Source organism: Oryctolagus cuniculus, chromosome 5 (genome assembly GCF_051225735.1).
Source record: "Oryctolagus cuniculus isolate XC-2025 breed Fujian yellow rabbit chromosome 5, ASM5122573v1, whole genome shotgun sequence".
Classification (NCBI taxonomy): Eukaryota; Metazoa; Chordata; class Mammalia; order Lagomorpha; family Leporidae; genus Oryctolagus; species Oryctolagus cuniculus.
The window spans coordinates 113,304,536-113,324,967 of record NC_142871.1 but is presented as its reverse complement, the minus strand read 5'-3'; the positions used below and the strand labels follow the sequence as shown (position 1 = coordinate 113,324,967).

Below are 20,432 nucleotides of genomic sequence, written 5' to 3'. Positions count from 1 at the left end.
AGGGAGCTGGGTGGATGAGTTAAGGTTGTGCTGACTGTGCATGAGAGAGTATTCACACTGTACATCTCTCTTGGAAGAAGAGGGATCATGAGCTCTAGATTATAGGTTGCCATACTTGTAAACTGCAAAACGCTTTCAGTAAGAGATTTTTTTGACATGTGGCCCTATATATACATATGAATTTTACACCTATGCTACTGAACAAAGCATTATATAATTCTTCTCACAGTGTACACAATACAGTCAGAGGCACAAGCCTCATGGTGGAAAATTATTCTGACCCAAATCCCGAAGTATAGGGAAAACATGGTCAGACTGGGATTAAGGCATTTTATCTCAATCCCCTGATCCTTGAGTTATGTTAGTCACTTAAATGACTCACGTGCTTCAGTTCTCAGTTTAGCAAATTGGAAAATAGAGATAGTTTATTTCACAATTAGCATAACATGGGCACAGAATAACTTGCTTTGCCAACATGAGGGTTAAGTGTAAGGAGTTATGAATTTGGATTCTACCAATGCAAAATCTTTTTAGGAATAAAACAGAAAAATTTACACTCCACAGGAAAACATTCAAGTAGCCAATATAACAACTCTTGTACCTAAGGCTCCTTCTCCTCCCAGGCTAAAAAAACTTGCTAAGTTTTACACAGGCTCAGGCTATAATGATAGTTGGGATTATTTAAACTCACTAAAATATTTCCTTCCTCTAACACACTGATGGACATTCCCTTTGGGTTTAGCAATCACCAGTGGCCTACTTGGGCTTACAAAAAATGTTGACTTGTGATCTCTACTCCAGAGTCATTGCCTGAGCTCCTCAATGAACCCTCCAAACTATACACCCAAGGTGAAGTTTAGAAATGGGGTTTAGAACAAAGCATGAAGCTTTCTTTAAAAAATCAGCAACATTTCCAAATGATGTCAATATAGGAAGACAAAAAAAAAAAAAAGGCAAGAAGAGTAATAGTAGCCAGTAGATGAGATAGGAAGTAAAGTTAATGTTCTTCATAATAAATTAATATGCTGAATCAATTATTTATTGTTAAAATAAAAAAAGGTTGAAAAATTAGGAAATAATCAAAACTTTGCTAAAGCAGCCACAGAAGTAATAAAACTATGAGCAGACAGAGGACAGCACTATACATATAGCAGGGACATGCAAGAGAGCCTAAGATCAGAAAATATTTAGGGAGGCCATAGCTAGTGTTTCTTTGGGTGAAAAATCTCTTACAAAAGAATTATTTAAAAGAAAAGAAAAGAAAACTGTAGAAAGGGAAGAAAGATTTTCTGAAAAGTCCTATTTCTAAAATTTAGAATCTAAAAATTCTCTAGATGAAGCAAAATATATATGTTAACAGATTGTCTATATGCATATGTGTGTATATTTATTTTTAAATATTTGTCAATTGTATCAGAGTATTAACAGTTATAATAAATATAATTCTGTAGATAATATTAATATACATATTTATATAAGTTTATACTTAATAACATTATAATCATAAACTCTAAGAAGGAGAGAAGGGAAGTGCACAGGACTGAACTCTGGAACACCCTAACATTTAGAGAACAGATGAAGGAGGAAATGCCAAGAATTCAATAATAAAAAAGGTAACTACTGAAGGCCAGGGAAAATCTAGGAATGTGTAGCATGTCAAAAGCCAAGAGGAGAAATAGTTGCAAGGAGGATAGGAAAAAGAAACAGTCAGTGTCAAAGTTGCTGAAATGTACAGCAAGGCAGCAAAAGATTTCTGAACAGAACTGACTGTTGGGTTTGAAAGTAGACGGGTTATCTAAATATGCAGCATGATTGGGATGGATGTCCCACTGAAGTGGGTTAGAGAGAGACAGGGAAGTAAGAAAGTATCTTTTTGAGTATTTATACTATGATGTGAAACAGAAATGGGGAGGTTGCCAAAGGAGGCTATGTAGTCTTTAGGCTATTGGTAAATTTTAATTAGAAAAAAAATTAATGATGAGAAGAGAATGAGTAATTAATACTCAAGAGCACACTGAGGTTTGCGGATTATAGTTCACCCATCTAACAGGAAGGAGGGTAAAATATAACTCTATAGTTAAGAGGGTAGATCTATAGGGAAGAAACTTGGGAAATTTCTATTTGATTGTTTCAGATGGGGCATTTCAGCAATTAAAGAAAGATACAACAAAGCTATTTTCAAAATCTTTTTTTTTTTTTTTTTTTGACAGGCAGAGTGGAAAGCGAGAGAGACAGAGAGAAAGGTCTTCCTTTGCCGTTGGTTCACCCCGCAATGGCTGCCGCAGCCTGCGTGCTGCGGCCGGCGCACCGTGCCAATCCAAAGCCAGGAGCCAGGTGCTTTCTCCTGGTCCCCCATGTGGGTGCAGGGCCCAAGGACCTGGGCCATCCTCCACTGCCTTCCCAGGCCACATCAGAGAGCTGGACTGGAAGAGGAGCAACCGGGACAGAATCCGGCACCCTGACCGGGACTAGAACCCGGTGTGTCGGCACCACAGACAGAGGATTAGCCTATTGAGCCACAGCACTGGACATATTTTCAAAATCTTTATGTTTGGTAATCAACAGGACAGGGTTTTCCAAAACAAAACACCATCATCAGTAATTTATAGTGTTTACTTTAGGCCAAACATGGTGGCCTCAATTAATCTTCACAATAAGCCCATGAAGTAATTCCATAGCTTCCACTTCCCAGATGAAAATGGGATTTAAAGAAATTAAAATGCAGGGTTTAGGAGATTAGCAATCTGAATTCATAACTGATCATGTAACAAGTGCCTGCCTTAAGTCCCCAAATTATACATACATGTACAAAATATGCATGCATGTTCATGCGTGAGCACACACACACATACACACACAGTGTTTGAGGCATGGTGCTACCAGAAAGCTACATGTATAGATTATCCTCCTTTTTTTTTGGAAAAGCAGGACAAGGAGGCACTTCTTTTTAATTGGAAAACTTTAGGAGTATTTTAAGAACTATCAGCACTAACATACTAAATTCCAACATATTATCCCCTAAAAACTTTTGTTTTAAATTTAGTTCTCTATTACTGCTCTCTCAAAACATACATTGGTTGTAAAAGAAATCACTAAAAAACAACTCAGTCTTTTGACACTGGAAGGCCAGAAATATGAGACTTACGTAAGGAAGGAAGTCTAAACCGTGAGAGCAATGAGAAACTGAGGTTCTGAAGAGACCACTTAAATGTTAAATGTTCTTACAAAGACAAATAAAGTGGATGGTTCATTCAATAATGATATCTTATATATAATCAATACATCTTATTTCTTAAGTCCAGAAAAAAAACAATTAATTAATTGGAACAAAGTCTAGATAAGCTAAAAAGTCAATTATTAATATTAACTGCATCTCAGAATTGAATTTTCTACAGAAAAGTTTCATGTCAATTTGAAAATTTATAAATTCAACAAGGAGTAACATAAGTTTTTTTCCACACAATTTAAATATATTAGATCTCCTTAGGTGTGAGAAAGTATTCAATGGTTTTTTTAGACTTCAAAGAATACTTTTAAAGCATGTAATAAAATGAGATATCAATTGAAGATAATTTGCTGAACGTTCCTTTTGACAGTAAATTCATTAAGAAAAAAAAAACTAAAGACATTTATCATCTGATATACGGAGAACAAAGTCAGCAAGAAAGTGGATATAGTTTTAATTATCGTAAGTGGAAACTCCTAATGTGGGAGTCTTTAGAGAAAAGCCACAAGATGGAAATTATTCTGGGAAAATATCCTAACAGAGAACAGTATTGGGTGGAACAGTCTCCCACAGGCCACTGTGTGATGCCTGGAAAAAGCATCTTGCACAGCCACAAGTCAAAGCCATCTCAGGGGTATATTTTGTAACCTTCTCATTTCTGAAGATCATGTATTATAGTAGAACAATCAAGGAAAAACTTTTACCTAACTCACTAAATTACTTTAATTCTGGGTAATGAACTGTCAAAAGCCAACTGGAATATGTGGAAGGAGCTGGGAAGATACCACAAGAGATTCTAGGCCCATGGTGACTGTGTCAAATGAGTTTAACCTTGACAATGAACCTCAGGAAAACACCAACTCCAAATGCAATCATTGCTGGTCTGAAAACAGAGGCTTATGTTGAAACATACAACTTAGTTATCTTATCCAATTAAAGGCATGGCTTTGTAACATTCACACCTCCATATTTAAAATTTAGTATAATGACCCAAAACAATAGAATAAAGATAATACTAGCAGAATTACTGTTATTCTTTGATTCTTTTTATTATTTTTAAAAATTTTTATTAATATAAAAATAATAGATTTCATATATTTCATAGATACAATTCTAAGAAGATAATCACACTTCCCTCCCTCCACCCATCCCTCAATGCCACCTTTTTACCTTTTTTCCTTTAATTTTTGCAATAACATACTTTCAATTTACTTTATAGTCACTGGCTTAATATACCACTCTCCATAATTTTCAACAAGTAAAAAAGCAGAAATACCAAGATTATTTTTTTGAGATGAAGAGAGATGTAGAGGGACACAGAGAGAGAGAGAGAGAGAGAAAGAGAGAAAGCACAAGTAAGCACCCTATTTGCAGGTTCACTCTCTGAATTCCTACAATGGTGCCTGGCAGGAGTTGAAGTTGGGAGTCAGGAGCAATTCAAGTCTCCTGTAAGGGTGGCACAGACCCAGTTACTTGAGCCATCACCACTGCCTGTCAGAATCTGCAGAAATCTAGCAGAAAGTTGGAGATGGGCATCAATTCCAGGTACTCTGATACACGATGTGGGTGTTTTTAACTGCTAGATTGAAAACCCATCTCCATACCTTTAAAGATAAATTAGGATAAGTAAAAAAATTGCAAACAGTCATAAATAGTCATGCTGTGTCTCACTCTCTTTAAAAGACATTTATTTATTTATTTGAAAGAGTAACAGAGAGGAGAGACATTTGCTAGGTCACTCCCAAATGTCCACAACAGCCAGGGCTGGACCAGGCCTAACCTAGGAGCCAGAAACTCTGTGGGTAGGCAGGAACCCAAGCACATGGGCCATCATCTTCTGTCTCCCAGGTGCATAGCAAAGAGCTGTATACAAGAGGAGAAGCCAGGACTTGAACCAGGTGCTCTCACCTGCGATGGGAACTTCTCAAGTGATGGCTTAACCTTCAGTGCCATAGTACCCACTCCAGCTATATTGTGATTTTTCAAAAAAAGCACATCTTTTCTCATAAAAGTTTACTCCAATTCTTTTAGGATATACGAATAAAAAGTCTCCTTTTTATATCTAAGCTCTAAAACTCAATTAAGAGGAAAAACAAATGCACTCATTCATTCATAGACATATTCATTCACATAAGCAATGTTATGTATTTTTTTCCCCAAAAATCAGACTGTTTGTGTTTGAGATTGCTCAGTGCTTAAAGGACTCATAGAGGCCCCTGGGCCCCTCAGTAGCCAAGAGGATTTCATTCTTCTTTGAGAATTAGATCAACTATCCTGCTTTACCACCCATCACTCTCCCCATTTTATCAATCTACCCTCATCTATTCCATCTTCTGTTTTGTTTTCAGGCACTGATCCTCCTATTTGCCCTGGTGAATGCAATAATTCATGACATCCCAATGATACATATTAGCTCCCGTCATGCTACACATCCCAACTATCACTAAACCTGATGAAGAAAACAGAACAAAAGCAACCCTTTATTTAAAACAAAAACAAAACAACAACAACAAAAAAACCTGTGCTAGGAGTCACACTAAGTACTTTCATATACAATAAGCATTCAGTAACTTGCCAAAAATTATACCGCTTGAAAGTTTAAAATTTGGTTCCAGAGATATATAATTTTCTGAAATCAACATGAGCAACCATCAAATCACCAAGTGGATAAAGTCTTCATCAGTGTTTCTCTGATGTGAATGCTGAGAACATTATTTGTAAAACATAAGACTTTTGCAAAGTTGGAAGTTTAAAATTATTGTAGGTTTATTGTAATTTTTTTTTAAATCAGGACACATCCGAATGCCTCAAAGATTCTGGAAACAAGGCTGTACTCTAGGGATGAAGCTAATAAAATCACTTAGGGATTCAAGAAAATCAAAGGGCACCTTGGACATGGACAAATTATCAGAGCTAGTAGTCTCTGACTATCTAGGGAACACATTTAATGAATATGTACTTAAATGGGAAGTATGGAAAATCTCAGTGCTGTAATAAAAGAGCCTGTAACATAAATTTTTGTTTGAAAACTTATGGGAGCAGTGTATGACAAGAGACCCCCTTCTCGGTAAATATCGATTTGGAGCTGGACCTGCAGGCATTGGGTTATCTGACACTAATGTGCATATTTTAGTTCTAGCTACACAGAGTAGCACCACACAGAGCTTAACAACAGGACAGAACATGGAATCCAATCCATGCCAATGTCTGCTTCATCCAACAGTGGTCATCTGTTGTTGAGCACTTTCATCAAATTATAAATGCCTTGTATGAGCTTTATTGGTCAATGGTCACCAACAAATTTCTGAGTCCATGAATCTTGAATTCACCAAGGCAAACATTACTGAAAGGCAGCCATCAAGGATAATCCTGTTATTATATTTGAGTGATTAAAACCATCAATTTTGCATGTTTACCTTTCCACCATCTCTCCCTGGTTCTCCTTTGTAACCTGGCAGTCCTTGAGGTCCCTAAATTAAACACAAAATGAAATTCTGTTAATTATATTTTTTAGTTTCCTAGAGTTGAATTTTCTAAAATGTTTACAAACAGATCACATACTTGTATTCCTGGAGATCCTGGAACACCTGGTGATCCTGTGATTCCCTGATACCCCTAAAGAAAAATAAACATGAAACAATTAACATTTCTTTGTATTTACAAAAATGAAGCTCTCTACTTTATGATTCCCTTCTGTCTCAAGCTTTTTACACCTAAAATTTCATTTAGCAACTGTTTAAGAAATAAAACTAACAAAACATCAAATGCTTAATAAGCAATTCAAATCCTTCAATGTTTATAAAATCTATAAAAATACATGAAAAGGTCTTCCATATTAATAAAAATATTCAAAAGATTAAATTAAGTGGAAAGCTCTGGGTTGAAAATAGAGAGCTCAAAGAAATGTTCTGTATGTTGGAAACACAGTACTCAAGAGAAAACACTTAAGATTGGAACATTAAACAAATGTATCACATTTTTAAACTACTTGATAAATGGCCAACTGAGTTAATCCCTGGAATAAATTAAAACCTTGATGAATGTTAATCTTCAGATGAACTGTATAACAATCTTTGGATTGCTTATTTTAGAAAGCTGCTGATGTTAAATCCAAGAATATGGCTGTGACATATCATTCTCCAACACAGAGCTGTCCACTGAAGGTCAGAAGACCAGAGGAGTCAATTTTATCTCCATTGCATCTTACACATCCCTCCAGAAACTGGACCCTTGGTAAAGTAGCACAACTTTTTAGATAGAGGCAAACTATGCATTGTTTACTCAACACATGGCAGTTAAAATCTCCAAAGAAACTTGCAGGCCGCAAACTTTATCTATGTTTCAAGAATGACAATAACATTAACTTGGACCATCTGGCACCTATAAACACACTTACCATTCTATTCAGATTCAATCTTTCTTACTATTTGGATATAGGTATCTATTGCCAACAGTGCTAACACATATCTCATTAATGTTTCCAATTACATCTTCATTCATTAATCCAAAAGCTACATTTCCACATGGCTATCCATGGGTGCCTACTTTGACCTTCATATTCATCCATTCACATGTTGGTATATTTATAACTGTAATTTTAGAGATTCATAATTCCCTTATTTACACTCACATTTTCAAATATTCCTTCTAATATTATTTGCTAGCTCTAACAATAATAATGATTGTCTCTGAATAAGTCTTACATTATAGATTTTCTTTTTTTACATGCGCTAACGTTTCTTTTTTTTTTTTTTTTTTTTTTGGTAAAATGCTATGTCAGTTCCTTCCAGAATGATGATGATTGTACAATTTTCATTCAGTTTTTCACAGGGTATAACATTATGCTTTCTGTGTGATGTCTAAGATCCAGAATTTTTTCTTGAGTTCCTTTGTCCAATCTTTAGACATTTCGCTTCACCAGCAAACAAAGAGTTCCATAATCAACCTCTCCATATGTCATATAAAACAGCCTGTAATGTTCAAACTCACCATCTGCTCTCTGGGTGGCACCAGTTCTGTGTCACTGGATTGCAAACCCCCTTCAAGTCAGGAACCAGATCTAATTCATCTAAGAATTACAGCATTGTACACATTGTTGGGCAGATTTTTGTTGATGCAGCAGTGGGAGAAATCTAAGTTATTCAAACTGCATACAATTGTACACAACCTCTCACCATCTTACATTTGTGCAGTTTCCAGTAGCAAATTGAAACTTTTAGTAATAGCAAGTGTTTGATATTCTCAAGATCAGTCAAAAGACAGAAAAAACTCAATCTATACAAATTTGGGTCAGCCCTACATTGCTATCTTTCTGCTTAGCCCTGAAACTATTTCTTTCAAAGACTTTGGAAGAAGTCCTGAAACTGAATCTGAATCCTGACTGATAGCAATGAACATAGCTAAATTACTTTAATATGCCTCCATCAAGAAATCCTGCAGATCTTTTAAAACATTATGCTCCCTCTGGAAAATCCAACATGATTTAACACAAGCTATTGTAATTGGGAAAAACAGTAACAACACTGATTTATAGTATTTATCATATGTTCCACACTAAGCATTTCACATACATTAATTCAAATAAACCCCACATTACCTGGTAATGTGGGTTCTAAATCATTGCCATTTTCAGACAAGGAAACGAAAGCATGGAGGGTTAAGTAACTTGCCCAGTTATATAGCTAGTAAGTCAATAGACTCAGTGGGAATACCCTCTACAGAATGTGCTTCATGGGAAATCAGATCTGATCATTCTTGAATGACTCATCACATTCAAAGAAGTCCATTTTTCCAGACTATTTTTAAATTGTTTAGAATTCTGAGTGCCCAGAGAAAGGAATGTTCATTAAATTCCTCAAAAGAAAGTTGTCACGAAGATTGGCTATTGATCAAAATGGCCAGTCATCTGCAAAGTTCACATTTATTGAATTATTTTTCTTTCACATTTTTTCAAAAGCCAAGCCAAATGCCATATCTGCTTTATTACTTTTTAAAAGTTAACAAGCTGCTGTGATGTCTGTCCTCTTCGAAGAGGTTGATATGATGTCTTTGTCATGGAGGACACATTGCACTTTAATGGATTTAAAGGACTTGGAGATGCCCTGGACTGTGTTCCCAGCTCAACTCTGACTCATAATACGACCTCAGGCAGAGTCATCAAATCCCAAGTCCTGGGAGGTAACACAGTGAAGTGGAAAGACAATGAATTTTGAAGTTGGAAAAGACCTTGGACTGGATTTTTGCCTCTCCTTCTACTTTCTGTGAAGCTTTGGCTAAGTCACATTGCCTAGCAAAGGCTCAGTTTGTACCACAGGTTAGGATAATATTATCTACTACACTTTTGAAGAGAAGGAAATGGAGTCACAGGTGGAAACATGTGGCATATGTTAGGAGTTTAGTGAATGAAATTTTCATCATTTTCTTCAGTCTCAAAGACTATTTTATAAAACCATGAGAACAATTTTTCAGAATGGTACTGCAAAGGCTTAAAATCACTGTTGGTGCATTCAAGAAGGCAGGCTCTGGAATCATCATTATGACTTAACCATTTCATAAAGACTTAATACAATACTGAACATACAAGCATGCTTACAGTGTATTTTATAATGACTATTTCATCTTTAGAAATACTAGATAAAAGGGGCTGGTGCAGTAGCATAGCAGGTAAAGCCGCCACATGCAGTGCTGGTATCCCATATGGGTACCAGTTCAAGTCCTGGCTGCTCCAATTCCAATACAGCTCTCTGCTTTGGCCTGGGAAAGCAATGGAAGATGGCTCAAGTGCTTAGGCCCCTGTACCCATGTGGGAGTCCCAGAAGAAGCTCCTAGCTCCTGGCTTCAGATCAGCACAGCTCCAGCCATTGCAGCCAGTTGGGGAGTGAAACAACAGATGGAATATCTCTCTCTCTCTCTCTCTCTCTCTCTCTCTCTCTCCCCTCTCCCTCTCTATCTCTCCCTCTCCTCTCTCTGTGTAACTCTTTCAGATAAAGAAATAAATCTTAAAAGAAATACTAGATAAAAGAATAAAAGCTCCCCACATTATCAGAATAATATAGCACATTTTTTTTTTCAAATTTACAATGAGATACATTCTTGAGATATTAGTTGTGTAAAGAAAGTCAAGATTATTTTAGAAGCTAGAGGAAACATGCTCAATAACAAAATAAAGAAAATCAAAGACACATCCAAACTGGGGGAATCCCAGGGCAAAACACCAGAAGAGATTGGGTGAAATTCAGAAAAATAATTTCTGGACTAAAAATCAGGGAAATAATGGTTAACAGGGAGGAGTATTATAACACAGAACAATTTCCAAGAGGAGCAAGAAATAAAACATTGGTTGACTCATAGCGGGATATACTAAAAAAAAAAAAAAAAGAAAAGAAAAATGCCCTAAAGCTGGAAAAATGATAAGCTTTTACATGTAGCTTACAGAGGTTTACTTTTCTGAACATGAGTTTCTGTTTCATTGTAGAACTATATATTTCTTATGATCTTTGCTTAATGGTATTCAATTTTAGTACTGCAACTATCAACAGGTCTAAATATCTACCCTACCCCCATCTGCAAAATTTCTTGCAGTATTTATGTCTTTTCCATGTTCACAGAGAGTCTCTTTATAAATGAGTCATTTTTAGGAAAAAATATTATCATTGCCAAATTGCAGGGTTGAAGAATACAAAATCAATTTAATTATCTTCCATGATTCATAGTCACAATGCTCCAAGAAAGATGTATAGCAGTGAAATGAAAATTAAGAAAATAAAATCCTCAAATTTGCAAGGTCCATCATTTCTTCTAAATCTAGTAATGATCCCATAAAACACTCTGCCAATGTAAACATATACCTTTTTAAAAGTAGAAAGGATGGTAGACATACTGGTTTTCCTTAAATATTCTAAACTTAAAGTGAGAACAAAGTCCAGAGAAATCATTAGGATGTAAACCTTGCTTAGAAAATGAAAGAATGTGATTTAAAGTTTATTGTATAATAGAATTGTCTTCAAAGTTTCCCAGAATTCCAACCTATACTCTGGTACACAGCCAGGGTAACTATGCAATGAAAATCAAGTTTGTATTTTTAATGTCCTCTCTGGATTCTCTGAGTCATTGGCAGACTTTATAGCTCTATACAACTAAACTCCAAGAAAATTCATGTCTTTGTCTTTCTACATACAACTAATATAGAAACCAGTTTCTTAACTGCCTAACCTATATTCAAGTCATTTATGTGCTTTAATTGGTTGCTCACTTATGGGATTAATAGGTGACATTAATCAAGTAATTAACAGGTGACATCTGAGCTATGTCCCAAGAAAGAATGGAGATGCAATGGAAGTGAAGAAAAGCAGGCACTGCTGGGATGCTTTCCCGGAGACAAAATCAAAGGGATGCAAAAGGAAGCACAGTGCACAAAAGGACGCCTTTCAGTATGTCCTGCCACAAGACCCGGTGAACCAAATTCACAGAGCCAGAAAGAGAGGAACAAGACAAGACTGGGACAGTAGATTGGAGGTTGCATGCATAGCTTACGAAGAACTTTGATCCTTTTCTAAGCCACTAAAGCAATTTAAAGCAGGATGTCACACAACCAGACTTGTGCTCTGAAAAGATCACCTGCTACCCTATGGAGGATAGATGATGAGGGACAAGTGAAAGCACATAAACCACACGGGAGAGCTGTTCCTGCAGAGGACACTGAATGGCAGGTATAACCTGAGTCCACATGCAGTTTGTTTCATCTAAATTAACAATGGGTTTTCAGGGATGAGGAATTTTGAGTTGTGGAGGTATGACTAAGTTCCTAGGCAGTGGGATGGCAGATGATAGCACTTAATGTAAGAGGGATTCTAGGGGAAAATTTAATTTAATTGATTATTAAATATAAAGTAGCACAAAAATATTTTATGAAATAATTTAAAAAGCATATTTGACATTTAAATCTATATAAGGTGCTGGGGAGGAAACACAATCTCTCCATCAAAGAAAACCACATTGACTACAAATGAAATTTAATCTAAATGTAATCCTCTCTGCCTTAGGAAAGGTGAACTGGTGACAAAAACAAAGCAACATCATCTGATTTCCTATAATAATTTGCCTTGAGCGAAGCACACAAGTGAAAAACACTGCCTACTTTTGACAAATAATCTCTGCAAATAGAACTAAAATCTTAGAGTCACATATTTTAGTTAAACATTGACAAATTGCCATTTTTCCTAAGATTATACTCAAAGTTGTTCCAAGCTTATAAAAGAGGAGAATGCACAACTTTTTAAGGTAGCCTATTCTATTTTTGGCAATTCTTACATTACAACCTACATTTTTAACAACTATGCTTTTTATATCAAAACAACATAGGTAACCAATAGCTTACCTCTTTCCTTCTCCTGTTGTGCTGCTATATTTTTTCCATAGTACCTACCATTACCCAATACAATGTGTCTGTATTTATCGTCTCCACCCAAAGTATTGGAAGCTTAAAAGAGTTTTAGAAACACAGTAAACATCCAACAAATGTAAAGCTTATAAGTAAATGAATGAAAGAATGACTAATAAGAAAATAAACTAATGAATATTTATTGACCCAACCAGCAATGAAAATAAGAACTATGATAGAGACAGCCCTATATTCATATGGATAATGATCAAAAGAATATACAAGATAAGCATAAATTTATCTTTAAAATCAGAAATGCTAGATGTGTTACTGAACAATTCCTTGAAGAGTTTAATTTATATACAAACACTGGTACACTGGTGTATATATATATACTTATATATATATATTTATCTACACATAAACTATTATTATTGTATATGCTACACATAATATATAAAATACAAATAATCAATTTAAAAGACATGTCAGACTAATGGGGAAAGATCCACATATGATTTCTATAGGACAGTGTTTTAGTAAAATGAATGAGCTAATCAGTTAATCTTTGTTTAAAAAAGCTTTATGGGGGCCAGCGCCGTGGCTCACTTGGTTAATCTTCCACCTACACCGCCAGCATCCCATATGGGTGCCAGTTCTAGTCCTGGTTGCTCCTCTTCCAGGCCAGCTCTCTGCTGTGGCCTGGGAAGGCCGTGGAGGATGGCCCAAGTGCTTGGGCCCTGCACCCGCATGGGAGACCAGGAGGAAGCACCTGGCTCCTGGCAGCGCTGGCCATTGCAGCCATTTGGAGAGTGAACCAATGGAAGGAAGACCTTTCTCTCTGTCTCCCTCTATCTCTCTCTCTCAGTCTAACTCTATCTGTCAAATAAAAAAAAATTTTAAAAAAAAGCTTTATGAAGATGTAAGTTTTAAAGGACATTTCATTAGAGAAAAGAGAGAACTACCCAAAGAGTAGGACAATTTATTCAAGACTAATAGGCCATATTTTAACTGGGCTGAGGTTGGGGAGAGGTTGTTGAGAGAGATTAATGTCAGTGGAATAAAATAAGAAAATAAATGTTGTTGCTAAGAAACCCAGAATGAGGTGAAATGAGAATTCAGGTAGGAACTGTTCTCTCTAGAAGAATGTTTGATAATTAAGCTGCCACTTTTAGTTCTCTTCTAGCCACTCCTTTTGTTTTTATTCTAATGTATCCCATTCTCCAGTTCTTTAATTTTCATGACAAATAGAACCAAATTCCCCACTGCTCTCAAATTGTTGAGCCCTCAACTGACACCATATTCAGTTAAGGGTCTGAAAGGAGGAAAGCATAAAGAGTTTTGCCTCATGGGTCCTGCTTGTTTTACTACTAACTATTACCTCCGTCAGTAGTCTGCAAGTCTAAGTGATAGTTCTCCTCCCATTTTTCCCCTACTCTCCACCATCTGAACAACTGGATATCTGAAAACAGTACCCCTCACGTGGATGACACAAGCAGTTCAGTAAATCCTCCCTCATAGTCTGCCTTCTGAGTTCTTATACTCTCCTAGTTATTCCTGCTGAAGGAATTCCAGCTGCTAAATGGCCCTAAATGTGGAGTCCTAAACCAGATCTAACACTCCATGGGCAGTGCTGTCATCTTCCTCAATATAAACATTTCATATTACCTAACTGCCAAAAATTGCACCAGCCTTTTAGGCAGCCCCATTATATATATGCTGAACTCTTTCTTGCCAAGATTAAACAACATCTCATTTTCAAGTTAACAGCCATATATTTATTCAGGTTGAAATTCACTATGCTAGAATTGTCCATTCTCTAAGTTTCCCATATCTTTTTGGATCCTCAGGTCACTCTAAGTGCTGCAATACATTTCTATTGAAATCAAGAACTAAAAGCCATTAAACATCACAACAAATTAAATAAGCATATAGTAGGGTAGTTCATGCTTAAAAAGAATAAATAACACTGAAAGATATGTTTACATTTCTAAACTTAAAAACAAAATTATAAAGCAAATGAGTAGTCAGAAGACATATTCATAACATATATTTAATGGATTAATTCTCTTGAAGCATGAGATCATATTGCTCTATATGAAAAATACCATCACCCCTACAGAAAACAAAGGACACCCCCCAAAATGGAAATTACCCTGAATGCCAAACTTCTATATTCATTTACCCACTTAAAATTTCTACTCATACACATTTAACATATCCAAAGCTACACTCCTGATGCCATCACCTCATTCTTCCACAAAACTAGTCTACCTTGACTTCTCCTTCTCAAATCCACATCTAACTCATTCGCAAGTCCTGGCAGCTCTATCTTCAAAATGTAGAATGTAAGCAGTTCTGCTCACCTTAACACTGCTCACCCTGATCCTTGCTGCCATCATGTCACAACTTGGTTATTGCAATAGCCTCCTGCGTCTCTCTGTTCTCATCCCCAAAGCCAGAGTACTTTCTTTTAAAAATGAGTTAGATCCTGTCACTTCTGTAGCCTGTGGAGCTCACTTTAACAGAAAGCTAAGGTCACCACAATGGCCTAAGGGACTCTGTGCTCTTCCTTCCATTGTCCTTCCTACCTATCCAAATCCATTTCCCACAAATCTTTCCCTTCCACACATTTATACTGGGTGATTTTATAGTCACAGAATTTTGAAATTTTCTGCCTGTGGCCGACTATCACTTGGTGAGGTTTAATGTCTCATAGAAGTAGACCTCTTTTTAAGACTACTTAATGCCACACTTAAGGGGAGCAGGAGAAGGAGGACACTGAATCACTGAGTGTGACCCCTTGAATAACTCACTGCTTTATCTATGGTGGCAAGGTGCAGCCAGGCTTCCCAACGCACCTCTTGAGGTCATGGATATATAAAATCATCTCCAGAATGAACAGCTTAGTATCTTTCACCTTTATTTCTTAGCAAACATGATGGCTTCCATGGACTCTTAGAAATAAACTGGACAGAATCTAGATCTCATTAGACACCATCTTATCATTGTCCAGGTGAAAAAACTGAGTCCCATAGAAGCAAAGCAATTTTGCTGACTAGAGAACAAACCAGATCCAGATCCAATCCCTGCAGTGACCAGCAAGGGCTTTTGTTTAAGTAAAAATGCTTTATTTCATGGAGAGTAACTAATAATGACAAGAAAAGTCTACAAAATAATAAACTAGTCAGTTTATGTTTCCACATATGGCCTTTTTTTTTTTTTTTAAGAAAAATCAATGCCATATCAGTATAAAGCCTTTAGTAATTGCACTACTCTGAATTACCCAGCAGGATATTTAAATATTTCCTCTGCCTCTCTTTTGTAATGATAAAAGAATTCAAATCTTAAACTGATAGAAGTTATTTACCTGATTAAGAAATAAGAAAGAAATGGAATGATATGACTTAGCTCTCTGATTTTTATTGAATTCACTTTCCTTATGAAAATTCATGTCTCCAGAGTGGAATAATTTCCTATTTAAAGCTTCAGTTGACTTGGCCTGGTTATAATGTGTGAAAGAGAATCAAATTGCTTATTGAGGGGGATTGCACAGAACGAAATCCAAACAAAGCAGAATTCCCCTCTAATTGTTCCATCTGAGTTTCCTTGGTCCAGATGGCTCTCATAGCCAGCCAGAGGCTCCACCCACACCTTCCCACCCCTGCTGGGTGCTGGCTCTGGACACATACTAATGACCCTCAGCTGTTCTGGCTTCCAGGCTCTCTTTCTCTTCCTGCTTGGCCACCCAACCTCATGTCTCCTGCAGAGGGAAAGAAACAGGGGGTGGGGGATATTTAAGAAAAATCCACACAATGGGAAATCAGCATTTAGGCTGGTTTAACAGTTTCCTGTTTCAACCATGACAAATTATTTGAAACACAGATTAATTTATTATCTTCTAGCTCATAATTCTGAAGCTCAGAAATTCAAAATGGATCTTAAAGAGCTAAATTCAAGGTGTCAGCAGAGCATCCTTCATCTAGAGACTCCAGGAGAGGATTTATTCTTTCCCAAAAGTTCATAGAAAAAAAGATATGAAAAGATTAAGTTTATCTTGGTATAAAAAATTGAGATAGATGTACACAACCGCTCTTTAAAAAGCTAATGGTCATGCATGTAATAACAAAATCATACACAGACTTCAAAAATTTTTGTTCCAGGGATTCCAATTCAATCCCATCAAGGTGGCATGTACCAATGCCATCTCACTATTCCAAGTGATCAATTTCAGTTCACAATTGATCATAACGAAAGGACTAAGAGTCAAAGGGAGCACATAAACAAGTCTAGTACCTGCTAACACTAACCGATAGAATAAATAAAGGGGAGAGTGATCCAACATGGGAAGTGAGATACTCAGCAGACTCAAAGAATGGCAGATGTCCTAAATAGCACTCTGGCCTCAGAATCAGCCCTAAAGGCACTCGGATCTGGCTGAAAAGCCCATGAGAGTATTTCAGGCATGGAAAGCCAAGACACTCTGGCAAAAGATCTCTGTGAGTGAGATCCCGGTGGAAAGAACAGGTCATCAAAGAAGGAGGTACCTTTCTCTGAAGGGAGGAGAGAACCTCCACTTTGACTATGACCTTGTCTAAACAAGATAAGAGTCGGAGAACTCAGAGGGCTTCCATAGCCTTGGAAACTCATGACTGGAGCATAGGGAGATTACTGATGCCATAGACAGGAGTGTCAATTGGTAAAGTCAACAACAGGAGTCACTGTGCACTTACTCCTCATGTAGGATCTCTGTCCTTAATGTGCTGTACATTGAGATTTAATGCTATAACGAGTACTCAAACAATATATTTCACTTTGTGTTTCTATGGGGGTGCAAACTGTTGAAATCTTTACTTAATGCATACTAAACTGATCCTCTGTAAAAAAAAAAAAAAAAAAAAAAAAAAAAAAAAAAGAAATTATCAATTCCCAACTTGACTCTCACTGGGATTAAACATGACAATAGGTCTGCTCTGATTTCATCATCATTTAAAAAAAAAATCATCTATTATTTTTCACTTTATGTTTCTGTGTGGGAGCAAACTGTTGAAATCCTTACTTAATGTATACTAAGCTGATCTTCTGTATATTAAGATAATCGAAAATGAATCTTGATGTGAATGGAAGGGGAGAGGGAGTGGGAAAGGGGAGGGTTGTGGGTGGGAGGGACGGTATGGGGGGGAAGCCATTGTAATCCATAAGTCGTACTTTGGAAATTTATATTCATTAAATAAAAGTTAAAAAAAAATTTTGTACCAAAATAAATATCATTCAATCTTAAACATCACTTAATACTAAAATACTAAAAGAAACATTTTGAAGTACATTTGCAGAAGCTGCTTACAAATGCTGACTCATGGCTATTGCACTCTGATCTCCCCTTTCTCATCATCAATAACCCTCCAACTCTGACACTCTGGCTCCTTCTTCTAAATACTCATTCTACAACACTGGGCCACATAGGTAATTAACAATAATTTCCCTATCTCAAGATCCTTACATTAACTATATCTGCAACATCACTGTTGTCAGGTAAGGTAACATGTTCACAGTTCTTTGGAAGTAGGACATGTACGAATTGAGAAGCCATTATTCTGCATATATCACACTCACTGGTGTTTGATACTAAATAGCTTTAAATAGAAAATCATATGCATGTACACAAAAGCACATATATACATACACTGATGAGATGAAGCACTAAGTCTATTATAATTTAAATCAGAGTCATAGACTAATATCCATGATCACTATATCAGGCTACATAGTCTTTGATACTTCATGTATAGGAATATATTTAATCAAAAATAAAAATAAAAAACCTGCCAAAAGGCTTCTCAGCAACTCATTTCTACTCATTGCTCAGGACTTTTCATTACTGAAAAAAAAAAAAAAAGGCCCTCAGGGGAGCACTGTGTCATTCTAAGATACCAGCAGATGACAGATCAGCTTATGAAGGGTATCTGCACTGGAATTAGTACAGCACTTCAGCTTCCAGTCAGAGAGTAGCTCCCAGGAAAGGGGTCTCCAGGAGGAGCAAGGTTCTTATTTATAAAAATCTTTTCACCCAGTGTAATTAGGAAAGAAGTCACAGAGGCCATAAGAGAAGTATCTTCATTTTTGTTTCTCTTTATGTCCTTAGAAGAACATACATGTTTATAAATGCTCACCATTTTCCTATCTCCCATTCCCTCTTGAATCCTTTCTGCCAAGCTTTTGCTCTCTCCCTGAATGAAATCCTATTTACCAAGGTCTTCAATTACTCCACACAGCAAATGTAATAGTCTAATCAGGGGTGTCACTTTTTTTGACCCCTTGACCACATTGATCCAACCAATGACCTCCTATTTGAAATAATTTTCTCACTTGGAATCCACACTCATCTAGTCTTGTGCTTCACTGATCAGTCCTTTCCAATTTCCTTGGCTGAATCATTCTCCTCCTAGCCCAAAGCTCATTCAACTGCCCCCTTCTCTTTATCGGTACTCACGCTCTACACTCCATCCATTTACATGGTTTTAGATACATCTACATTGGCCAGCACCCCAGCTCACCAGGCCTGCCTGCAGCGCTGGCACTCCAGGTTCTTGTCCTGGTTGGGGCACCAGTTCTGTCCTGGTTGCTCCTCTTCCAGTCCAGCTCTCTGCTGTGTCCTGGGAAGGCCGTGGAGGATGGCCCAAGTGCTTGGGCCCTGCACCCGCATGGAAGACCAGGGGAAGCACCTGGCTCCTGGCTTCCGATCAGCACAGTGCAGCCATTGGGGGAGGGGGGTGAACCAACAGAAGGAAGACCTTTCTCTCTGTCTCTCTCACTGTCTAACTCTGCCTGTCAAAAAAAAAAAAAAAAAAGATATATCTACATGACGACTCCCAACTGGGCACCTTTGACATATCCAAAAATGTATTCTCAATTCTTTTCGCAAGACACACCTATGCCTGAGTCTTCCCCAGTACCGTAAATCGAACCACAATGCATCCAGTTACTCAAGCTAAAATACTTTGCGTCTGCTTTGACATCTCCTCTCACACCTCATACCTAAATTCATCAAAAGTTCTGGCCAACTTTACATTGAAAAGTAATCCAGTACTCTAGTGATCCCTTTTCCTCTCTTCTTCCACATCCTTCCACTCCAAGCCACTCTTACTTTTCAAGTAGAATCATGAAATAACCTCATACGTGATCCTCCTTCTTCTACTCTCAGACTCATATAATATACTCCCTAGATAATATTCATATTTTTCCTTCTATATCTTATGCAAAGCAAATCACTTCCTCTTTCAAAAGCTCAAAATTACCATCACATTCAGAATGAATCCAGCAGGTCAGCTGAGAAAGCCGCCCCAATCATGCAGCAGCTCATCGTTTACTGTAGCTCTAGATGGCCACCTCTGGGTTACCTCTTTGGCCTCTCTGGCTCTCTCTAGAGAGGACCACCTACTTGTTGAACCCTTTCCCATTCACTGGTGCAAAAGGCCTCACTTATCACCTCTTTGTCGAAAGTGGACTCTATTTTTTGTATTAAATTTGTTAGCAAACCTCTCTCACAGACTTAAGAAACTTCCACCTTGATGATTACAGTATTTGGGATTTAATTTTAGGACAATGGTTCTTTCATTTCTTGATAACATTTACTCAGAATACAAACCTTCCCATTCCTTCATGGTAGAGTTATTGTCTCATGATACAGAAAGTTCCTAAGGAGATACCATTTTGGGTGGCAATTATTTAACATTCAAGAGCTAATCCCTAACATGTCCTTACTCTTATAAATATGTTGGCAGGTGACTTACCTGTAAACATTTACCAAAAATATTTTAACATTGATTT

The 20,432-nt window shown here is 37.0% G+C and overlaps 1 protein-coding gene across 1 annotated transcript in view; it reads right to left on the bottom strand.

Annotated features, from left to right (window-relative positions):
• COL21A1 (collagen type XXI alpha 1 chain) overlaps window positions 1-20,432 on the bottom strand; it is a 180,147-nt gene that overhangs the window by 65,904 nt on the left and 93,811 nt on the right. The window contains exons 11-12 of the mRNA XM_089333077.1: window positions 6,788-6,841; window positions 6,643-6,696 (exon numbers count right to left, since the gene is read on the bottom strand). Coding sequence (XP_089189203.1) covers window positions 6,643-6,696; window positions 6,788-6,841 — 108 coding nt within the window. The remainder of the gene's footprint in view (window positions 1-6,642; window positions 6,697-6,787; window positions 6,842-20,432) is intronic.